This window comes from Brassica napus, chromosome C3 (genome assembly GCF_020379485.1).
Source record: "Brassica napus cultivar Da-Ae chromosome C3, Da-Ae, whole genome shotgun sequence".
Classification (NCBI taxonomy): Eukaryota; Viridiplantae; Streptophyta; class Magnoliopsida; order Brassicales; family Brassicaceae; genus Brassica; species Brassica napus.
In genome coordinates, this window is record NC_063446.1 from 64670231 (window position 1) to 64694142 (window position 23912).

At 35.4% G+C, this 23912-nt stretch overlaps 2 protein-coding genes across 2 annotated transcripts; one reads left to right on the plus strand and one right to left on the minus strand.

Moving 5' to 3' along the window:
* The first annotated feature begins 5079 nt into the window (after nucleotides 1-5079).
* LOC125583870 (potassium transporter 9-like) lies at nucleotides 5080-8369 on the plus strand. Its single transcript, XM_048751398.1, has 8 exons — nucleotides 5080-5427; nucleotides 5537-5762; nucleotides 5835-6080; nucleotides 6206-6256; nucleotides 6331-6759; nucleotides 6890-7144; nucleotides 7213-7735; nucleotides 7828-8369. Exons 1-8 carry the CDS (start codon nucleotides 5281-5283, stop codon nucleotides 8363-8365), a joined length of 2415 nt encoding a protein of 804 aa, XP_048607355.1. The 5' UTR covers nucleotides 5080-5280; the 3' UTR covers nucleotides 8366-8369.
* An 11363-nt stretch (nucleotides 8370-19732) lies between these two features.
* LOC106387194 lies at nucleotides 19733-23277 on the minus strand. The gene has a single exon (XM_048751399.1). The coding sequence runs from the start codon at nucleotides 20964-20966 to the stop codon at nucleotides 20586-20588; it is 381 nt and encodes a 126-aa protein (XP_048607356.1). The 5' UTR covers nucleotides 20967-23277; the 3' UTR covers nucleotides 19733-20585.
* Between the last annotated feature and the right edge of the window lie 635 nt (nucleotides 23278-23912).

The following is a 23912-nucleotide window of genomic DNA, read 5'->3' on the forward strand; positions in this document are numbered from 1 at the left end:
TCGGTTGTCATCTTGCTGCGATCGATCTCCACGGGATCTGAAGAGCAACCGACTACTTCGGTAGTTCTCGTAGATGAGGTCTGGACCTCAACGTCACATATGTGACTATTCTCAGCTGTCCGACTTTGTCGTGAAGGCTCACTCGACGCATTCAAGCTTCGTCTCGAATTCGCTGTCATCTTCGATTGAAGACTTATCTTTCTTAGACTATTTATGTGTTGTATGTTATGCTTATGACCAAGAGGATGTATAATCTCCTCTTGTTATTGTAGTGAAAAAGTTTGATTATGAATGAAAGTAAGTTTGTGTTCAAAAAAAAAAAATACAGCATATATATCAAGCAATTAACTCTTGTATAACATAATCCTTTTAACAAGAGAAACTATTAACTTGATACGTTAAAATGACATATTTAGCCGATCTTGTGCCATAATAATGAGAAAAATAATTTTAGAGCAGTAGAGAAGTGGCCAACTTGTTAGGTACTCATATTAGCCAAATCGGCTTTAGTTTGGTTCTTGTTAGTCTTTGATTTTGTTTGGAAGCGAACATATGAACGAATTTTAGAGACAATAAGATTTGTTAACAATCTAAAGGAAGAATAAAGAAAACTGTATGATTGAGACAAAAGTCTGTAGACTCGATACATACCATCCATATGTATTTTATTTTGACCTTATTATTGGTAGTACAAAACTGAACAGCTAGATTATTCTCTTTATTTTCAAACTGTCTCAATCATTTAAATTGATACATATGGATGTTATGTAATGAGTTTATAGAAATGGATCTTATGTGGAATATGCGTCGCCTGTCATAATCGTGGGCTGAATGACAAAGTTTGTAGGTTAGTTACTACTCTATTCTGCCAACTATTTTCAGTAGGATAAACGTTTTTATCAATTATAATTTTCAACTGTCGAAATATTCAACTTATTAAACTTGAAAATTGGCATGACAGAACCATGTCTTCAGTCAATCAATAATAATGCATTATTCATTGTTGTTTTCGGTCGATAATGCAGCATTGATTTTAAAATGATTAAAAATACCAAAAGACTCAAGTTTAGTATTTTTAAAAATTATTTGTTTTTGCGGTCAACTTCTTCATAGTATCAGAAATTCACTACAAGATTAGTATATTTTCGTATTAATAAAACTATTAATAATAATGTAGAATTTGGAAATGTTTTTTACATTTTGACCCCTTAAAAAGAACTTATTCACAGTATCAAACGTACGTAAGTGCGTGCGTCTAGAGAAGTCATATAAATTAAAAAAATTAAAAAAATACTTAAAGACATATATACAGTATAACTTCTTTAAATTAATACTCTATAAATTAATATATACTAAAAATCTTTATAAAATAATATAATTTTATAGTCACAAATTGATTTTTTGGTTCAATTAGTATATTGATAAATTAATATCTCTATAAATTAATAAAAAAATTATAGTTTTTGTGTAATCCCAAAATTATTAATTTATAGAAGTTTCACTGAATAGTACATATGTGTATGTGTGTTCTTTTCAGAATACATATTTTGTATGATGTTCCATAAATAAAACATTTATAGTGACGCCTCACGATTGGTTATAGTCAATGGAGTTATTCATTTCATATTCTATTTAACCACTTCGTACCCTAACATCTTACAAATTTCTATTGATCTATGAAAAGCTACCTTTTAATATCATAACCTTAAAATCAACTAGCAATCTTAAACATAGTTCTTAAACATTTTGACCGCAGAACAATTTTCATCAAAATCTTATTGGGTATTGATTAGAGTATCTAATCCGGAGGTTGAATGGAGTAAAGGGCTTTGGCTCAAGTTTGCTACTCCATAATTTTCTTTTATCGCTTAAACATTTTGACGCAGTACAATTTTTCGTCAAATCTTATTCAACTTCCAGGTATTATTACAAGCCATCACTTTCGTACCAATAAATAAATGATATCCTGGTACATGATTCTAAGGTTGCAACTGGATGTGCGGTATAAGTCAGGAAAATGAATGCAAAGACAATGAAAAAAAAACAAACATATCTAAAAATTTATGATTGCTTTGGCAATAAAAATGGGTAAAATAAAACTTAATGTGTAGTTTCCTTCAATATTTTCTTCCTCGTTGTTTTTATGCAATGTTGGATAATGGATATGTCATACGTCACAATCTGCTACTGAAGTATATATTTCAACAATCGGAAAAAAGAAGAAGTATATCCCTTATTATATATACCGAAACAAAAATAATATTAAAACATAAATTTAAAGGAAAAAAGAGAGAGAAAGAAAGAGAGTTGAACTGCTTGTCTGTCTCTCTGCCTATAGTCCCTACCGTCCACGACTAATGGGTCACTTATGTCCGTTCCCTCGGTTTCATTCCGTTCCAACAGTCGATGCATAAATTTTTCAAATCATTTTCATGTACTTTGGCATCACTCACACGATGGCTAACATGGCTTTGATACTACTTATAACGCTCCGACCGTCCACGACCAATGGACCGCCCAACCCTGCTCACTCGGTATGTGGCCCCATCTTGTCCAACGGTCGGTGCACAAATTTTCCAAAGCTCAAATTCATTGTTTACTGGCCTGCAATCACCACATTACATTTCCCCGTACTTTGGTCTCACTCACACGATAGCTAACCTGACTCCGATGTCACTTATAACGTTCTGACCGTCCACAGCAAATGGACCACCCACACCCACTCACTCCACCCGTGGGCCTTATCCCGTTCCAACGGTCGGTGCATAAATTTTTCAAAGCTCGGAATCATTGTTTACTGATCTTGTAATCATCACATGACCTTTCTCCGTAGTTTGGTCTCACTCACACGGTATCACGGATCACTTTACGATAGGTCACTCATCCTTCCACTACTCCAGTTCAATCACACTTAACTCTAGAGTTCTAAATGGATGTGTAACGAAAAAAAGTAAGTCAACTTTGGTAACATAGATAGCAAAATCAATCATCTTAGCCTTTTCGTATATCATAACTCGGGATGTTACACTGCCATTCATCTTCAGTTTTGTCAGCGTCGTCATAACCTCTAAAGTGATGTTCGTTTGCTCATCTAAGTGATCTATCTGGGTGAAGATGCAAATTGATGTTTGTTTTGTGCATTAAAATGTTACATCCATATGGATCACCCAACTGCATTTGTGTAAACTCACATCAAATTCTCATTCAATTGAGGGTGATTCTTCACCGAGCATTTGGATGAGGGTGAGTCCTCACCAAAAAATAAATTTCTTGTCAAAATCACAAACACATTTTTCTATCAAAACCGGATAAAATACACTTTTATGTCAAAACAGAAAAAACACAATTTCCCGCTAAAATCGTAAAAAGAAATTTCCCGCGAAAACACTTTTTTCCGCCAAAACGATAAAAAAATCATTTTTTGCCAAAACCGTAAAACAAGCTTTTCCAGAAAAATCGTAATAAGGAAGTTTCCCACCAAAACAGGAAAATACAATTTTCTTCCAAAACCAGAAAAACGTAATTTCTCGCCAAAACCGTAAAACGCACATTTTCCTCAAAAACATAATTTTGCGTCAAAATCGAAAACCAATTTTTTCCTTCAAAGCCGAGAAAACGCAATTTCCTATCAAAACGAGAAAACCACAATTTCTCGCAAAAACTGGAAAAATGCAATTTCCCGCCATAATCGTAAAAATGCATTTCCCGTCAAACCCGTAAAAATGTACCTTTTTGCCAAAAGCTCAAAGACACATTTTTTTGCCAAAACCGGAAAACATTATTTCCCGTCAAAACCGGAATGCACACTTTCCCGTCAAATATGGAAAAATGTAATTTCCCGCTAAAACGAGAAGAAAAACACAATTTCCCGCTAAAACCAGAAAAACACAATTTCTCGCTAAAACCAGAAAATCACAATTTCCCGCTAAAACCAGAAAAACACAATTTCCCGCTAAAACCAGAAAAACACAATTTCTCGCCAAAACCGGAAAAACGCACCTTCCTTCCAAAGTCGGAAAAACATAATTTTCCACCAAAACCGTAAAAATGCATTTTCCCGATAAAACCATAAAAACGTATTTTTCCGCCAAAACGAGAAAAAAAAACAAATTTCCTAACAAAATTGGAAAATACAATTTCTCGCCAAAACTGAAAAACACAATTTCCCGTCAAATCGAGAAAGACGTAATTTCTTGCAAAAACCAGAAAAATGCAATCTTTCGCCAAAACAAGAAAACACACAATTTTCCGCCAAAACCGGAAAATGCAAATATTTGTTAAGGCTGTAGAAATGCACTTTCCCGCCAAAACCAGAAAATCTTAATTTTCGGCCAAATCCGGAAAAACGTAATTTTCCGTCAAAACTGAAAAACGTAATTTTCCGTCAAAATCGTAAAACTCGTAATTTTCCGCCAAAAACATATTTTTTCATCAACTTATTGAGACTCATACTGACTCCGTGAACCAAACCGGAAAATATTGATCCATGTGAACGACGAAAAACGGTTGCTTTCTAACACTGTATGCTAGGCTATCCGCCAAAAACATAAAACCCTGATTTTCTGTTAAAACCATAAAAATGCACTTTTCTCTCTAAATTGTAAAATTTAAATTTTCCGGCAAAAAATGTAAAACCACAATATAATTAAACATAAGATTATAATATTTAATTCAAAACAAAGGTATATAAGTTATTTATTTATTAAATTCATCTAAATAGAAATAGATATGCGTAAACAAACATAAGTTCATTTGGATGGTTTCTATCTTGATAGAGAAACGAGCATAGTGAAACTACATCAGATGGATCATTTGTATAAATCATCTTAGATGAATCATTTGAAAGGAGTTGGACAGATGTATCTCTCTTCGTTTTTTAACTGTCTGTTGTTAAATATCTGAACAAATTAAATAAAGAAGCAAAAAAAAAAACAGATTTCTTTTGAACCGTGTTCTCTTCGCGTAATCTTCATAGTTTTTTTAAAGATTCTCTTTTGGATCAGCTTATTATTTGACTGGCTGATTCTATTTTTATTTTCTAAATAATGATAAAGGGAGGGTCCCTTTCTTCACAAAATATGAGGCTCTTTTGGTGTAGCCTTTATCCAAAGAACCAAAGTTGATAAGACATCACTTATTCCTCTGGAATAACTCAAACCCCTTCTCCTTACTCAGAAAAGTCACCAAAAGGTTTCAAGTGGTCTCATCTCAGGCGAAACTGCTCCAAATGGTCATCGATTTCTAGGTGCAAGAAAACTCGAGTTCTGTTGTTACAAAAAGATGGCAGAGAGGGTAGAAGGATCTGTAGCAGAAGGAGAAAACACGATCGAAGAAAGACACGTAGGAGCTATGTGGGAGCTAGAGCAGAAACTTGATCAGCCCATGGATGAAGAAGCTAACAAGCTCAAGAACATGTACAGAGAAAAGGTTCTCACTTTCTCTATACAAGAGTTTGATTCTAATGGTTACTCTGTTTCAGTGGCTACTCTGTTTTAGTGTTTGATAAAGTGAGAAAGTTTAATTTTTTTTGTATCAGGGTTTGTCGATGTTGATGCTACTAAGACTATCATTTCAAAGCTTAGGGATAGTGTACGGAGATTTAGGGACTTCTCCGTTGTATGTGTTCTACAATACATTCCCTGATGGAATCAGTGATAGTGAAGATGTAATTGGAGCTCTTTCTTTGATCATTTACTCTCTCTTACTTATACCTCTCATCAAGTACGTCATCATCGTTTGCAAAGCTAATGACAACGGCCAAGGTAAAGCTAAGCTTGATCAATGTTGCTTTTAACCAAACCGGTTTAGTTTATAACTCAATCTTTAATGTGTAGGTGGGACTTTAGCTATATACTCGTTGCTTTGTAGACATGCTAAAGTGAAGCTAATACCGAATCAGCAACGCAGCGATGAGGATCTCACAACTTATAGTCGAACGTTGCTCCCTGAAGGGTCTTTTGCTGCTAAAACAAAGAAGTGGTTAGAGAGTAAAGAATCAAGAAAGAGAGCTCTTCTGTTCATTGTTCTTCTTGGAACTTGTATGATGATTGGTGACGGTATCTTAACCCCAGCTATCTCAGGTAACTAACTATCTAGCTTCTTCCCTTTTCTATTTTTTTTTTTTTAAATTTATCCAACTCCTCCTTAGTCTGTCTTTTTCGAGTTCACTAAAAACTCTTTAGCTTACAGAACCTTCTTTGAACAGTTCTTTCAGCTACTGGTGGGATCAAAGTCATCAGTCCAAAGATGAGCAGCGGTAACGTTTTACCTAATCCCGGTTCGGTTTAGTTTTTTTCTCACTTAGCTATGTTCCTTTTGTTTTTCTTCCAGATGTTGTTGTGCTTGTTTCTATCATCATCTTAATAGTACTGTTCAGTATGCAACATTATGGCACAGACAAAGTGGGATGGCTCTTTGCTCCCATAGTCTTTATCTGGTTCCTCTTCATTGGAGCCACTGGAATGTACAACATCTGCAAACACGACACAAGCGTTTTGAAAGCGTTTTCGCCTACATATATCTACTTATACTTTAAAAAACGAGGACTAGACGGTTGGATCTCGCTAGGTGGCATTCTTCTCAGCATAACAGGCACTGAAGCACTATACGCAGACATTGCTTACTTCCCCTTACTAGCGATTCAGCTCGCGTTTACGTTCTTTGTCTTCCCTTGTCTTCTTCTTACGTACTGTGGACAAGCTGCTTATCTTGTGAACAACAAAGATCATTACAAAGACGCCTTCTATGCATCTATGCCTGGTTGGTCTTCTCTTCTTGAAGTCATACATGCATGGTTTTTTTTTTTTTGAATACCACAAGGTTGGGACCTCTGACACAATGCTCTATTACAAAACACTCACAACTCTTTTATGGTTTGAAAATTATACAGATAGTGTGTACTGGCCTATGTTTGTAGTCGCCACAGGAGCTGCCATCGTTGGGAGCCAAGCTACAATCTCAGGGACTTATTCAATAATCAAGCAGGCAGTGTCTCATGGATGTTTTCCACGTGTTAAGATTGTTCATACTTCCAAGAAGTTCCTTGGTCAGATCTATTGTCCTGAAATTAACTGGATACTTATGGTCGGATGCATCGCCGTCACTGCTAGTTTCAAGAACCAGAGCCAAATAGGAAATGCATACGGTAAGATGTAGAGGTCTCAGATAATGTTATTTGGCTTTGCATCTGAATGTTTTTTTTGTATATCTTAGGAACTGCTGTTGTGCTCGTGATGCTTGCTACCACGTTACTAATGATCCTGATCATGCTCCTCGTGTGGAGGTGTCATTGGATCCTTGTCCTAACATTCGCTGTCCTCACACTAGTGCCAGAGTTGTCTTACTTCTCGGCTGTGATATGGAAAATAAATCAAGGAGGATGGGTTCCACTCATCATAGCAGCCATCTCTCTTCTTGTTATGTCGGTTTGGCATTACGCAACAGTCAAGAAGTATGAGTTTGAAGTGCACAGTAAAGTCTCCATGAGTTGGATACTTGGTCTTGGTCCTAGTCTTGGTCTTGTTCGTGTCCCTGGGATCGGGCTGGTCTACACGGAGTTAGCTAGTGGTGTCCCTCACATCTTCTCTCATTTCATCACTAACTTGCCTGCGATTCACTCAGTTGTTGTCTTTGTTTGCGTCAAGTACCTTCCGGTTTACACTGTCCCTGAAGAAGAGAGGTTTCTTGTCAAGAGGATAGGACCACAGACATTCAGAATGTTCCGTTGTATAGCCAGGTAATGTCATAGCTTTTTCTATGTTCTTTTGTAGCATTATTGTTGGAAACTTGCAAGTGTATCCAAAGAGTTTAAAAATCTCTTTCAAACAGGTATGGTTACAAAGATCTACATAGGAAAGATGATGATTTTGAAAACAAGCTGTTGAACAACCTCTTCTCATTCATCCGAATCGAAACTATGATGGAGCCAGGTTCAAACTCAAGCACATACAGCAGTGCGTATTCACTCAACCATACACAAGAGTCTAGAGATGAATTGATCCATAACAACAACCACCACCACAACAGCAACAACAACAACATTGATGAGTTCTCATCTATGGTGGACTACACGGTATCTACATTAGATACGATAGTTCCTGCTGATAATAGGATGAGTTTCAGTCAGAACAACACGGTGGAAGATGAGGAGGATGAGTTGCAGTATCTAAAGACTTGTAAAGAGTCAGGGATTGTTCACATCATGGGAAACACTGTGGTAAAAGCAAGAAATGGATCATGGCTTCCGAAAAAAATAGCGATTGATTATGTTTATGCGTTTCTTGCAAAGATTTGTAGGGAGAATAGTGTTATCTTGCATGTTCCTCATGAAACCCTTTTGAACGTTGGTCAAGTCTTCTATGTTTAGGGTTTTTTGTTGTGTGCATGTAAAACAAGTACAGATAAAGGGGGAATAAAGAAAAAAAGATACCACTAGACGATAGAAAATGTTATGGCGTTGGTTCTTACACAATCCCAAGAACCAATATTAAACATCTGATCATACTTGGTTTGATATTCCATTAATGAGGCCGTCCATGATCTTGATCCTATCACTTCAATTTAAGATGCCTTCAACTAAACTTTAAGTTGGTCTTGTCTTTACTCTTCAACTACAGTGTTTTTGGAGCCTCTTGACATAGAGCTCGACTTGGCAGATATATTATGTTATGTGGCAGAATATGCTCAACGTTAGACTGACATGACTAATTGCCTCAATACGGTTTTTCTATTTTGCTTGAGCACTTAAACCGGTAATGGTTTACAGATTTAATGCGTACAGCTACTAAACAGGTGTAGCACATTATTCAAAACATTTGGTAGCACATTCTAGTTGTCGTGGTTGATGGCACGTCACTCTCACTCGGTTATAAAGAAAATATGTTGAACGCTGAAGTTAAGGACTGTTTGTTTGTTGTTATAAATCATGGATGTCCATAACCAGTCTGGTCCATGACCAGTCTAATACCTAGAGAGAGAGAGGCGGCCGCAAGAGAGAGAGAGAGGCGGTTTAGACTTAGAGAGAAAGGGAAACCCTAGTTTCCATTTTCCTTGTATCTGTACATTTTTCATATTTATGTCTTTCCTTTTATCTCTTTGTAATTTTCATATATAAGGGCACCATATGTTATGATTAATGATAAGAACTTACAGATTATAATCCTTAAGTTTACAACATGTTATCAGCACGATAGCTTCTAGCCCTAAGCCCCACGAAATATTTTTCAACTCAACCGAAAATCATCAAACCCTAAACGAAAAGGAATCTGCTTTGGAACTTCAAAGAGGCCGTTCTCCCAAACCGTGAGGACCCAGAAAATGATCAAGATATCAAATCGAAGCCCTTGCCGAGACGAATCAGTCAGTGCAAACCGCTTGTCGATCTGACCACCGACGCGCCCTCACGCACATATATAGTGCGCGCCGATTTGCTTTGTAAACCAAATCCGATTCCAACAAGGATTTTCTAACCGAACTCAACTCATGTGCAAGATAAGTTTATCATACCTTAGTTGATTCATGTTATCTTGTTAGCTTATGGCGTTCATGTTATCTAATGCTCCTCGTGTTGTTTCATGAGCCGTGGGAATTAAAATCTAATATCAACAAGGAGTTCAAGCCGAGAGGAGTTGCTGTCCGTGTGATCAAACTCTCTTTTTCATTCAGATCAAAAGGAGTTCATAGCTCGTTCGCGACAGACGATCAAGGCGTTCCCGATCAGATGTTCGCGACCCGATAGAAGCGACTCGATCCATTCCAGCTCGCGTCTCCGATCAGCCTCAATCCGTTCGTGCTTCCGTTCGCGACAACATCAGCTCGCGACTCGATCATCACGTTGGACAGCTCGCGTTCCGTTCCCGATCAGCTCGCGGTTCATCTCTTTGGTGGTCCAGTTCAACAATCATCTAAGGTTAAAGGTAATTCGAAACCTAAAAACGTATAATCGAATTTGGATTGTTTGATAAAGAATGAAACCCTAAAATCCTAATCTTTATGAATCAAAACCATAGGGTAATAGATCAAAACCCTAATGAGTTAATCGAAGCTCAAAGTTCGATACCCCAAACCCTAAATCGAGACTGATCTATTGATCAATTAAAATCGAAATCCTTAATGGTTTTGAATCTCAAATCAATCTCCTTTGATCTAAGATCAAAATCGAAACCCTAAACACTAATTTGAAAATCATTTTGATTGTTTGAATTTGAATCTGAATTGATTGTTTTGATCACCTAGAACTGTTGCTAAGATTGTTTAATCTCGAATTTGATATTGAATTGATTGAAACCCTATTTTGATAGCATTGATAGTTTTAATTAAAATCACTTGATCATATCATATCTTGGTTGTGCGGCTTGTTGCATCATTCATACATAAACTGATCACATTGATTGATTGCAATTACACTTAGAACTTTATGCTAGGGTGGTATTGAATTGAAATCAAATAGCCGTATGATTGATATTTGACTTGGCCTTGTGATTGATGTTTGTGCATTGCCGTATTGATTGCATCATATGAACTGATAGAAATCATCTATGCTAGGATTGCAATTACACAATGAACTGAATGCATTAAAACGAACTGTTTGAATCCTTGGCCGTGCGGCTTGTTTCCTGTTTTGGCCGTGAGGCTTGTTTCTTGGCCGTAAGGCTTATTGCTTTGTTTGAACATTGAAATTAATCCTAAAGATCTAAAATTATCAATATATGACTTCAGATGTCAAAAATCAACAACTTGGATTTTGCTGCCCTAAATCTTTCTGGAAATAATTATCTTCAATGATCGCTTGAGGCTAAGATCATCCTGAAATCCAAGGGACTCGGTGAGTGTATCACCAAGGACAATAATGCCAGTGAGAAAGATCGATACAGAGCCATCTTGATCATTCGCCATCATCTAACTGAGAGTCTCAAAGATCAGTATCTGACCATTGAGAATTCTTTAGATATTTGGAATGAATTGAAATCGAGATATGATCACCAGAAAACGGTGATCTTACCAAAGGCTCGGTTTGATTGGAGGAATCTCAGAATCCAGGACTTTAAGTCCGTGGACGAGTATAACTCGACACTGTTTAAGATTGTTTCAAAATTGAAACTGTGTGGTGAAAGTATTACAGATCAGGATATGCTTGAGAAAACATTTTCCACTTTCCACACAAGCAATGTGCTGTTACAACAACAGTACCGTGAGAAAGATTTCACGACCTATGCTAATCTTATTTCTTGTCTCTTGCTCGCTGAGCAGAACAATGAATTATTGATGAGAAACAGTGAAATGAGACCTCCTGGCTCAGCCCCACCACCTGAAGCACACACCACAGAGGAAAATAAAAAATCCCATCACGTCTAAGGAAACGGCCATCATGGCCGTGGTCGAGGAAATAGGAATGAACGCGGCCGTGGTCGAAGCTTCTTTGGCCGCGGGCGAGGGAATCAACATGGTCGAGACCATGGGCGTGACCGTGGCTCATTTAGACGAGGTCATGGTTGCGGACGTGGCTCTTCATTTAAACCTCAACACTCGACCACTTCAAGCAAATCAATGTGCCATAGATGTGGTATGGGCAATCATTGGGCTAAGACTTGTAGGACTCCCAAACATCTAGTTGATCTCTATCAAGAGAGTTTGAAAGGGAAGATCCTGAAGCCCATATGACTTATCAAGATGATGAAAACGATTTCAATCATGATAAAGACGATCTTATGGATTATGAAACTTCAGATTGTCTAAAAGACTGAAGAATGATTTCGACATTTGTAATCTAAATTCTGTGTTCTTTGCTTTGGTGTTTTTCATTTCTATGTTGTCATTTCTTTGAACTTGTTTAAAACTTAAAATCTGATCATAAAATTACTCATTGGCCGAAATCTATAAGAATCCTAGAACCATTCAGATTTGGCATGGCCGAAACTTATGTATGGCCTAATGAACAATGTAAAGCTTGGCCTAGCTTAAATCTTGATCAAATGCAAAGTCTGAATTCTCTTGGCCAACCTTAAATGACCTTGACCGAAGGCAAAAGCTTGGCCAAAGACAAACATTAACCGTTTTTCCTTGGCCATAAAGGTGAAACCTTGGCCAAATAGGAAATCCCTTGGCCAAATTGAAATTTCTATTGGCCAAATATGAAATCTAGTCAAACTAATAAAATCATCTTGACCGAATCCCCTTGGCCAAAATTCATTGGTCAAAGTCTTTTGAATAATCTATCTTGGCCGAATCTATATCATTAGCCAAACTTAAAATCTTGGTCGAATTTATAACCCTATTACTCTATTCAGACTTAATTTATTTCTGGCTATTTGTTGCACACCTTGATTTATTTAATGCATGATGTTTTCAAAATTATTGTCTAAGGGAACAAAATTTGATAATAAATTACCTAAGTTTGGGATTCAATACGAGATAAATGAACATTCAGTGTTATTATCTCGAGAGGGAGAATCAGAGAATCCCAAAATCCCTAAATAAGTTAAGCATCCACGACAACAATAGCCCAAATCAAATCTGAAAACGAAATTGCACAACATAAAGATTATATGGAGATTAATGATTGGCAAACCGGTCATGCCATTCCGGTTAAGTATGCGATATTCTATTGAATGGTTTAAGATATGCTGCCCCTTTGAATAAGGGAATTGATAATAAGAGTATTCACCATGATATTTCGAAAAGAAGCAAGGAATTTCGTGGACTTGATCACCCACGGATGGACTGATCATCCATCATATGTGACGACATATGGTTATACATATCCTTGCCAAAATCTGCAATAAGTTTGCAAGAGTAATTGGTGATACCGGTGGATTTATGAATCCTTATAAGTTGCAGCAAAATTTGTTCGCATAAGGCCAAAGAACAAATAGAGACTCTCCCATAAAGTTGATAAAGGGTCAAGAATTAATGTTCCCATATAGAGAACTTAAATAAGTTGCTCCACCACAAAGTTATAAGATGGGATCTGAAATTGAATTAACTGTGTACGTTGGATATAAATCTTCATAAGAATACATAAGGCCACGAGAGATATGATTAAGGCTAAGCCATGAATTAGATAAATCCGTATATCCAACATCAGGGAGAGAAATAATAAGCTGGTAAACGATTTCGAGAATGAATAATGATACTCAAATATGAATATAGAATAAAAGTCCAAAGAATGAATCATTCTCAGAACTCAAACAAGTCAATTTCCAGACATGTTTGATGACCCAAACTGAAATATACCAGCGGTTTATGCTCTAATAAAATTGATATTGGATTTAGTTAAGATAAGACGGTTCCATACATGTATTACTCGAAAATAAGAAGATAATAAAATTGAAATGACAAATCCAAAATTAAGGTTGTCTAAAGGAAACCTTAGACATGACCATGAATAAAGATCAGGTACCTGAAAATAATATGATCTAAATGCATTATGTCATGTCTAGATTATAAATGGAACCGATAAAATAATATCGACGTTGATGATGATATAATATTTGAATACAAAAGCGCTTGACAAAAGCGAGGATCATGAAACCAACGTCTATCACCGTGTGCACTCTGAGAAATTACTCAGAGAAATTGATTAAGCAAATTGATAATGCTATGAGACGTGGTATATGAAATCTTTTAAGAGAAGAGATGTAGTCAAACCAGTTGGACATAAATAAGTCTTTGGTGAGAATACATAATAAGAATGGCGAAATTGCATAAAGTTCTCACAAAGACCTGGAATCAATTATAAAGGAGACATACTCCTATGTGGTGGATGCAACGACATTCTGATTCCTTATAAGTCTAGCAAATAAAATACATATCTATACGGTCCACTGGATAACGAAATTTATGTAAAAGTTCCAGAGGGTATCGAACTACCGAACATCAAGTTCTCGAGAACAATATTGAATATCCTAGGAACCTCTGGAGAAATTTCCCAAAGATAGAACACATCAAGAAAGAATTCGAATTCAACATGAAAGGTTTTGGGAAAACAAGATTATATATTATACATTGAGCACCTTGAAAAGAAAATCCTTATGCATCAAATGACATACATAACGTGCTCAAGAAGTTTGATATGGACTAAGCTTACGAATTGACAAGTCCCATTTTTATAAGGTCCCTCAGTTTAAAAAAAGAAGATAATTTCGGCCCTAATGAAGAAAATGAGGAGATCCTTGGTCCCGAAATGCCATGTCTAAGTGCCATAAAGTTTTGACGGATTTGGCAAGCCATACAAGGCTAGATAAATAATTTGCCGTAATCTATTAGCTAGATGTAGCTCATGATCGACCCAAAGGCGCTGGAACGAGATTAAACATGTTCTTCGTTACCTGCAAGGAACGAAAGACTTGGGTCTATTTTATTCTAACCATAACAAAGATGGTTTAGTTGGCTTTGCTGATGCAGGTTATTTATCAGATCCACACAATGCTCGATCACATACAGGCTATGTCTTTACACATGGAGGTACGGCCATATCATGGCATTCCATGGAGCAGACGATCGCGGCCACATCTTCGAACCATTCGGAAATATTGGCCATACATGAGGCCAGCCGCGAGTGTGTCTGGTTGAGGTCGATGACCCAACATGTCCGATCAAATTGTGGGATGGCCGAGTGCAAGAAGCCGACATGTTCACCAAATCACTTCATACCTGCACGTTCAGGAAGCTCACGCATCAGATTAGGATGCGTAGACTGAAAGATCTTCAGTGATGTTCAGAACAGGGAGAGTATACATGTTGTACTCCTTTTTCTTCACCATGGTTTTGTCCCACTGGGTTTTCATGGTAAGGTTTTAATGAGGCAACATCTAAAGCGTATTACAATCCATGTATGGTTATGGCATCCAAGGGGGAGTGTTATAAATCATATTGTGGATGTCCATAACCGGCCCGGTCCATGACCGGCCCAATACCTAGAGAGAGAGAGAGGCAGCCCGCAGGAGAGAGAGAGAGAGAGAGAGAGAGGGAGAGAGAGAGAGAGAGGCGGTTTAGACTTAGAGAGAAGGGGAAACCCCAGTTTCCTTTTTCCTTGTAGTTGTACACTTTCCATATTTATGTCTTTCTTTTTATCTCTTTGTAATTCTCATATATAAGGGCACCATATGTTATGATTAATGATAAGAACTTACAGATTCTAATCCTTAAGTTTACAACATTTGTTTGTTTTTTTTTTTTTTGATAACTTTGGTGTGATTCCAAAGGCTTTCTAGGTCCAATGACTAATCAGCAAGAGACCCACAGAAATTCAGATTTTTTTACCACTTAAGGCGTCCATGGGTGACCAAAGGGAATCGAACCCAGGACGGAAGCTACATCTGGAACTTTTTTACCACTAGACCAAGACCATTTGGTTAAAAACTGTGTTGTTTCCTTTGAAAGTAATTTGGTTAGAATTACGCCTAGACATGATAAGCTTAATTTTTTTTTTTATATTCGGCCAATATGGCTTATGGTGACTTGATAATTCAATAATATGGTTCGAGTTTCTTTTATCAGCTAACATGGTTCTAGTTAAGTTACTAATCACTACTTTTTTTTCATTATACGATCAATATGATAATTTTCAATCATTGGTGGCAACGTAATTGTCAAAAATCAAAATCATTATAACGAACGGTTGGAAATTTGTTTTTCATTTCAAGAGCAGTATAGTTAGTATGTACCGGTCTGTGAATTGAATACTACGGAGTTTATCATAAATTTTTTTTTTTTGATAAACCCTATCGGTTGATCCGGTCGACTTCGGGAGGATCGTAATTAGTGCTACAAAGTGGATTGACTACCACACTGCCTAACCCGAGTTTGGAATACCTTCCGACTAATGCCAGAGGGTGAACCGATCATCTGTTACGATCCACCATGTAAACCACTTGGTCCGAACCCCAAGCCCAGACTGGCCAAATGATGATAATTTAGTTCCCAGGAGGAATCAAATCCATAACTGATGTGGATACACATCAAACTCCAAGAAATTACCACTAGACTATCACCGCTTGGTTAGTTCATCATAATTTAGAATGAATTAAAAAAGAAACTAAAAATGACAATGATTTGTCTCCCTTGTATTTAAGAGAAAAACAATGATTTATTTTTGTTTTCAAGTTTCTCTTTTGGAGTACGGCTCGAAATTTCATGTGATGTGACATGCGAGTACGTATGTCAAATAGTCGTCAAAAGAAGAAGGCCACCAAAGTAGAAGACTGTTAAAATAGGATTCGGCGAAATTGTCTCGAGACACTAACAAACACGCATCGCCTTCCAATATGGCCTTATATCCCATTTTTATGTATTTTCTATCAAACATTTTCCAATTTAAATATATTCCTGAAAAAATAGAGGGTATTATTGGGCAAGTTAAATTTATATAGAGTTGTTGATTTTAAAAGTTGAGAAATTTATTAAATTTGGAAAGAGTTGGATTTTTTATACATTATGAAAATCTATAAAATAATCATTATAATAATTTTAAGAATCTAAAGAGTTATATATAGTATTTTCAAAACCTTGTTTTACATATTAAATGGTTAAAAATACAATTCTCAATAACACTAATTTTAATAGATTAATAAGATAATTGAAACTGAAACACTTGAGTAACAGCTAACAAAGAATTTTATATAAAATAATAACATTAAACTATTAACACTAGATTTTAGTGAGAAAATGAGAATCTATAAAATAATAGCACTAGATTTTAGAAATTTTATTAATCATTACAAATCTAAACTCTCACAACTAAAAACATCTCTAATTCATTGTTATTTTCACTTTTATAATATTATTTAGAGATGAAATTGCTCCAACTCATATTTATTTTTTTTCTATAATAGAAAAAAAGAGTAATTTTCTATTTTTTTCTCTATAATTAGAAATTGCTATTTTAGCAGAATATATTGAAACAAACTCTATCTCTACTATAGAGTTTCTCAATTTTAAAAATACAAATAGTAAAATACACCGGAGATGGTTTAACATTTCTTTAGTCACTGTTATCTCTAGTAATTTCATTAACAAGTAGTTTTAAAGATGTTTTTCTTTTATTTTTAATGATGTTACAATCGAGATGAAATGATTCATTGACTTACAACGGAAGAAAAAAAGACAGCAAAGGCTTGGTCCATTTACTGGTTAATGTGGCCAAGAAACTTAAAAAAACATTTTACAATAAGTTCAAGATTCAAGTTCCAGTCTCAGTTCGTGATATCACACATTTTCGACTGTTTCAGATTCATTGTGCCGTTTACAGTTATAATATATGTAATTATGTATATAGATGTACTTATATATTCGGAAAAAATTAATTGATAATCATGTGGATGTGGTCGGTATTGTGGGTTTGGAAAGGTGGTATAAGTGTCATATATTCAAAAAAAAAGAATTATTTAAAAATTTATCAACGGGCGTGAATATCTGATTCTCACGTTTAGTAATCGGATTTGCATGTCGCTGGTGGACCTGCCTCTAGAAAATTAGTCCAGCTTTTGGATTTCGATACCCGAGTTATAGAAAATAAAATTAATTGATATTGTCGTATGTTTAGAAAATAACATGCGCGTGCATTAGTCCACCAAAGTGGAGTGACACCAACGTGCGGCTCCTGCGTCTAGTTTAGAGTTGGATTTTAAATGGTCTTTATGGTTGTTGCAAAAAAAAAATTGTCTTTGTGAAAGATAACTAAGATCAGCAATTGGTTTAAAATTTTAAATAGATAAAAAATATTTCTTTTTTTGAATGGCAGATAAAGAGATCTCATGAATAAAAAAATTTAACATATGTTTTTTTGAATAATCTGGTGTATCCTGAACTCCACCGAAATAGATCCAGACTAGCGGCGAATATCCGTAGAAGTCTACATTACAGGCCAGAAAAAGTGAACCAATGAAAAAAGAGTTGGCGTTTTTGTTTAAGAAATGATCTTTGTTTTCTCTATTTTCTTATATTTTTTAAAGGTTATCTTTTGTTCTAATTGCTAGAGTTTCTAATAAATTTCTAGAGACGTTCTAATAACCTAAACGTAATTATGTTTATTTTAAGGGAAATTGGACTGTATAACCACCAAAAAAATTATAATTCAATCTATAACTAAAACCTCTATTTTTTTCACTGTATCATGTGTATTTTATGTAATATTTCCATATTGTCCTCTATTGTAACCGGTAAAACCTGCAGAAAAAATTTAATAATCATTATATTTTTTTAAAAAAATTGTGTCCAGTCGCACATCTACACATAATTTTTTTTCTTCTCTCTCTCTCTCTCTCTCTCTCTCTCTCTCTCTCTCTCTCTCTCTCTCTCTCAAATTTCTATTTTTTTATACGATGAACACATAAATCTCTGTCACATAGCTTCAATCACCTCTACATGTACAACTAGCACAACCATCATCATCATCATCTTTTGTTTTATCGTCGCCACCGTATTTGCTCCGTCATCATCTCCGTAATTTTTACCTTTCTTCTTTCTCGAGAAATTGAATCGTTTGATTCTCAGATTTGGGAGAGAGAAATGAGACGGACACGATTATCGGAGTTGATTTTTGCAGGAGTATAGCGTTTTTGCATTCTCGGTGGGTGACTGAAGGGGAGGTTTCTCTGATTGTGAAATCGATGGTGTCTTGTCTGACGGAAGAGGAGACACGGCAACGTGAAGTAACAGCAGCCAATTCTTCTTCCCATATGTGTCTTGTTGTTTTTTACCTCTTTGTTACTATACTATTTTATCATGTTCTATTCCATTTGAAGATTAATAAAGAGTGTGCTATTTTGTTTAGAAATATATTTTGTAATTTTCTTAATATCTAACTATCGTTACATGTTTTTGAATCTGTAAAAATCGTACTATGATTTATATTGTATAGCTTAATATTATATAATATGATTTAATATTGCATAATATTGTGTACATTTTTATATTTGATATTTGGGTTTAGGGTTTAGTGATTACGGTTTAGGGTTTACTAATTAGAAGGTGAGGGGTTATGGTTGGAGTCATTATTAACTTCTTTCATGCAATCATATATATTTCATAATTTCACCAGTATGTACTATGCTATTTATTTTGTTTCATTCTATTTGGGTTTAGAGTTTATATTTGTGTTTATGATTTATATTTGGGTTTAGGGTTCAATGATTAGAGTTTAGGGTTTAGTATTTACGGGATGAGGTGGGGTTGGGATAAAGTTTAGTATCTAGATTGTAGACTCTTCAAAATTTGAACAATATATATGTATTGTGCTATATCGTTTGTCACCTTATCTATTCTATAGGCTCATGTAGAATGGAAATGCATGTTATTTGGGGGTTTAGTTTATGAAATATTGGGGTATTAAAGTATTTATGTAAAGTTACCTATTTGAGACATATTTTTATACTACTCCTTAAAAATGTAATAATCTGTCATGTTTTTAAATTTGATAGTTGTCTTCTTTGTCATTTGTATGATTGATTGTAATATGAAATTCATTTTTCGAGTGTTAGACAAATTTGATTATTTGGAACATTCGTTTACTATACTACTTAGACTATATGGAATATAAGATATGCAACATGCTAACCAAGTAAATGTACTTTCAAGTATTTAATATTGCAAAAAAATTTATAAATTGTATTTGAGTTTATAGGTTCATGCCTAGGGTTTAGATTTACTAAGTAAAAGTTTAGGTATAGTAAACCATATTATATACATTCTATTTGGGTTTATACTTCTTTGATTAGGGTTTAGCTTAATCTATTTATTTAGGTTTAGGGTTTAGTAATTAGGATTTAGAGTTTAGTATTTAGTAGTTGGTAATTAGGATTGGGGTACTTCCTTGATTGGGTTTAGTGATTATTTGATTGGGTTTAGTTTATGTACGATTGGGATTGACATTAGGGCAAGCATTACTACCTTCCATAATGGCATAGCCATATCAATATTTGAGAAATATGGTAAGATGATCTTTAGATTGCAACTGTATTTTCACATTTTCTATTCTATATGTCTCATATAGAATGGTAATTCATCTTACTGGTATGAAATTTGAGTTTATTATATGAAAAATTGGTGTTGACACTGGATTAGAGTTTATATTTCTGGGTAGAGTTTAGTGATTATTTAATAGGGTTTATATTATTTTACGGTGAATATGCATGATGTATGTTTTGTTGTTGGGTTTAGTATTTAGTGATTGTGAGTGGGGTTAGTATTTAGTGGTTTATTTTTGTCCACTTATTTATTGAACACACTGAAACGTATGCGGTTATTTAATATGTGACGTGGAATGTGTATCTTCCCTTTTAATATAATAGTTTTTGGTAAATAATGACCATACCTGTTGTTGTCAACATCATCTCACCATCTCTCCTTTACCGGTTACTTGTACGTACAAGGAATAAAACTGGCTCAGATCAAAATTAATTGTTAGATACTTAATTCTGTTAAAATCAGTGTTCAGCACTTAATTTTCATCCCAAACTTATTCATTTCAGAAATTCACCCTTATTTCAATATGTATAAATAGAATATAAATCTACGAACCAAAACACGAAATAAGAGATTTAGTAAACTAGCTTTTTGTAAACGAAAAAAAAATTCAAATAACAAAAAGATTACACAAATTCATGTAAAGAGGTGGAGAGGGGTTCTCTAAGAAATGGTGGTATCTTCTTGATAGTATTAGCAGTAACGTATCTTGAAGAAAACGCATAGAATCGGAAATAATAATCCTCATCATCTGGAAGAGTACCACACGCGCCACCATCAAAGTTCAGTGAATAGCTCATTGGATCGTACCGACATTGCAACGAGCTACACTGTCTTCGAGCCGCTGTTGCCGACAGCAGCAACATCCCCTTTCTCTTCACTTTTCTGATGAGCCTCGCAAGGCACGTGACGCAGCAGTTTGGCGGCGGACTTGGGACATCGCGCTTCTTAGTCGTGGTGGTTGAGACGGTGATCTTGCCGTCGGGTATAGGCCGGGAAAATGCCATTTATGTGACTTAACAAGTAGTTTATAGGAAAGTGGAGGGTCAGTGAGAGTGTTGTTGAGTGTTATGATAAAGAGAATCTAACTGATAATTTGACAAGCGTATGCCTATATACTGTATATAAATAGATGTATATGCATATAATATAATTAATATTATTATAGAATGAAGAAAAATACAATATACACTCCTTTTTTACCTAAACATAAGAAAATCTTATAGCTTCTTGTCTTAGCAAAATTGATTTTAAAAGTGGGTGGGAAAACCGAAAACATGGTACACATTTATTTTATAAGTTGGTCTATAGTTTATTTCTAGCTCAATTAGCTTTAAAATACTATATGTTTATAGTTAGGTTACTCATCTTTTCAAGTTACTTTTTATATATTTTTGCTTTTCTATAACAATTATCTTGAGAATTTGAACTTCTCTTACAGAGCAGTACATCGAACAAATTTTATTGTCTTTAATTTCATCTAAATCACAACCATAAGAGCACTTCCAATGAAGATATCTTTTTTTTTGTTTATTCAAACCAAACTTTCATTAGAAATTTAAAAAAGTTTATCACCACAAAGAGAGTACATCAGAGCCACTAAGGGCTAAAAAAACCAAACATAGATTAAGCAAAAGATAGATCGATGATACACAACATCACAAGAGACCATAAAAAATCGAAAGATCTCATAATCTTCTTGAATAATTGCATACCGAGTAACCTCAAAGGTCACAAACACTGCAACAAAGGCAGAGAAGAGCATCAGCCAGGAGGAAGATCCTTGCAATACTAGCGACGCTTGGCCATCCAATTCACTCCACATAGAAGGAAATATTGGGAAAAGAAACTGCTCCACAAAGGAATCCGTTGGGTAATGAAATCCCTCCATAACCCGATTCACCGGGATAAGTGTATCCAGCGCCGGAGGCAGGAAAAATATTTAAGAGGGTCAAAATTCATTATTATCATATATTGTTTGGGTCAATTAACTAAACTTTGCAACATTGTTCTAATTTTTTTTACAGAAATATACATGTAATTTTTTTTTAAAAATAAGAAATTCACCAGGGTCAACTGACCCCCCTCCCAACATGTTGGCTTCGCCACTGAGCGTATCAGGGGTGAAGCTATGTTTATTACTAAGGTGCACGTGCACCCAGTGTATTTTAAATATTAAACATTTTACACTAGAAAAGTAAGATTCAGGTAGTCAATTTGGTTATGGTGCACCCATAATTTCCTAAGAACATGGGTTCAATTCTCCTCAAAGTACTTTTACTAGATTTTGCACCGAGTTATAAGAAAGTCTAGCTTCGCCCCTGGAGCTTATCAACGAGTTTTCCTTCAATCTGCTACCAAGAAAGATAACACGAAATCACAGCACCAAGAGCTGTACTAAATACACTAAGGAGACTGCATACTGCAGTAGACTGCATCACAAGATCGCATTAAGGCGACCTGAGAACCATCAACATGCATAGAGGTAGAACCAAATGAAACAAAGTTCATTGGAACATTGTAATCTAAGTCCATAACCGAAAAATCTGGTGCTACACACACAACAAACCTCTCAGACCATTCTACAAGAGTACAAACTGAGATTGAAGAGAGGAGACAAACCAGAATGAACGGGAGAGTAAGCGAACCAACACGAGTGAAAGAAGAATCACACTGCATACTGCAGGATATAACCAATTAGAACCAAATCTTGTGCCATCAACGAACACAAGGGAGACAACACCATCACTAGCCAGATTTGGAAAAGGAAATTCCAGATTTGAAATGTTAGAAGATGCTTGAGAAAGGGTGAATGATGTGTCAAAGAGCAGATGCATAACGAGACGTAAGGAAGCGTCGGGAGGGTCCGGCGGTTCCGGCGGGGAGAGAGATTCAAACAGCACAGTAGCAGACGAACACAGCGGCGGTAGAACTGGAAGAGGACGGAGTCGTAACGGAGGAGGCGGTAGATAGAGTGGTGATGGAGGAGGCACAGTCACTACCGGAGCCATTGGAGAGGAGAGCTGCTTCATATGGTTAGAAACTGAAGAACTGGGCTGAAACTGAAGAGATCCATGGAAGCGGCCACCTAGGGAAGAGCGTCAAAGAGAAACTCTTTTAGGACGAACGTTGTCCAATAAAGATATCTTAGCATATGATTCTTAATTCCAATTAAAATGTATGTATAGATAAATATTAATATTTAAATATGAGAATTTTAATTAGAACTTTGGATTGTATTTTCCATAGTTTTAAGAACCTAACATAATATTTATATTGTGTAAAATTTTAAGAACTCTTTATTAGATTATCCCCAATAATGTTGTTCTAACATATAAGAAAAAGGAGGAACTACTATATATAATTTTTTGGTCTAAAGTACTATATATAATTGATCGTAGACAAACTCCGATGTTTCCTCTATATAGATCAAAACTAGATTTTTTTTTTTTTAACTTGCCGACTACAAACTACATTATTTTAGCTTAGTTACGTTAAGCATTATCCATAAACCTATATTTCAGAAATAATCATGCATGCTATCTGTTCAAAAAAAAAAAAGGTTCGAATGTACACATATTGAATAGTCAATAACTTATGGTAGGTAGTGCACATGGCTAAGAATCAAACACGTGAAGCTGAGTCAAGAGTGCGTCTTCTTCTCCCCTTCTTCTCCTTTTACCTTCCATGTCTCCTTTCTTTATTTCCCTTGAAAGGGCTTATTGGCCAAATAACCATATTTGAGTGATTAATTAGGTGAGTAATATTGATTTTAACATAATTCAATATCAGACTTTTTGAACACATTTCATCCGGTTCTGTCCTTTTTCATAACAGGTTTCCAGTTGCAAGTGAGAAAGTCGGTGATGTCGTTCTTTTTGTACCGTGTTTATAATCACATATCAAACATCCACGTCACATGTTCAATAACCACATATATACACCAAATGTTC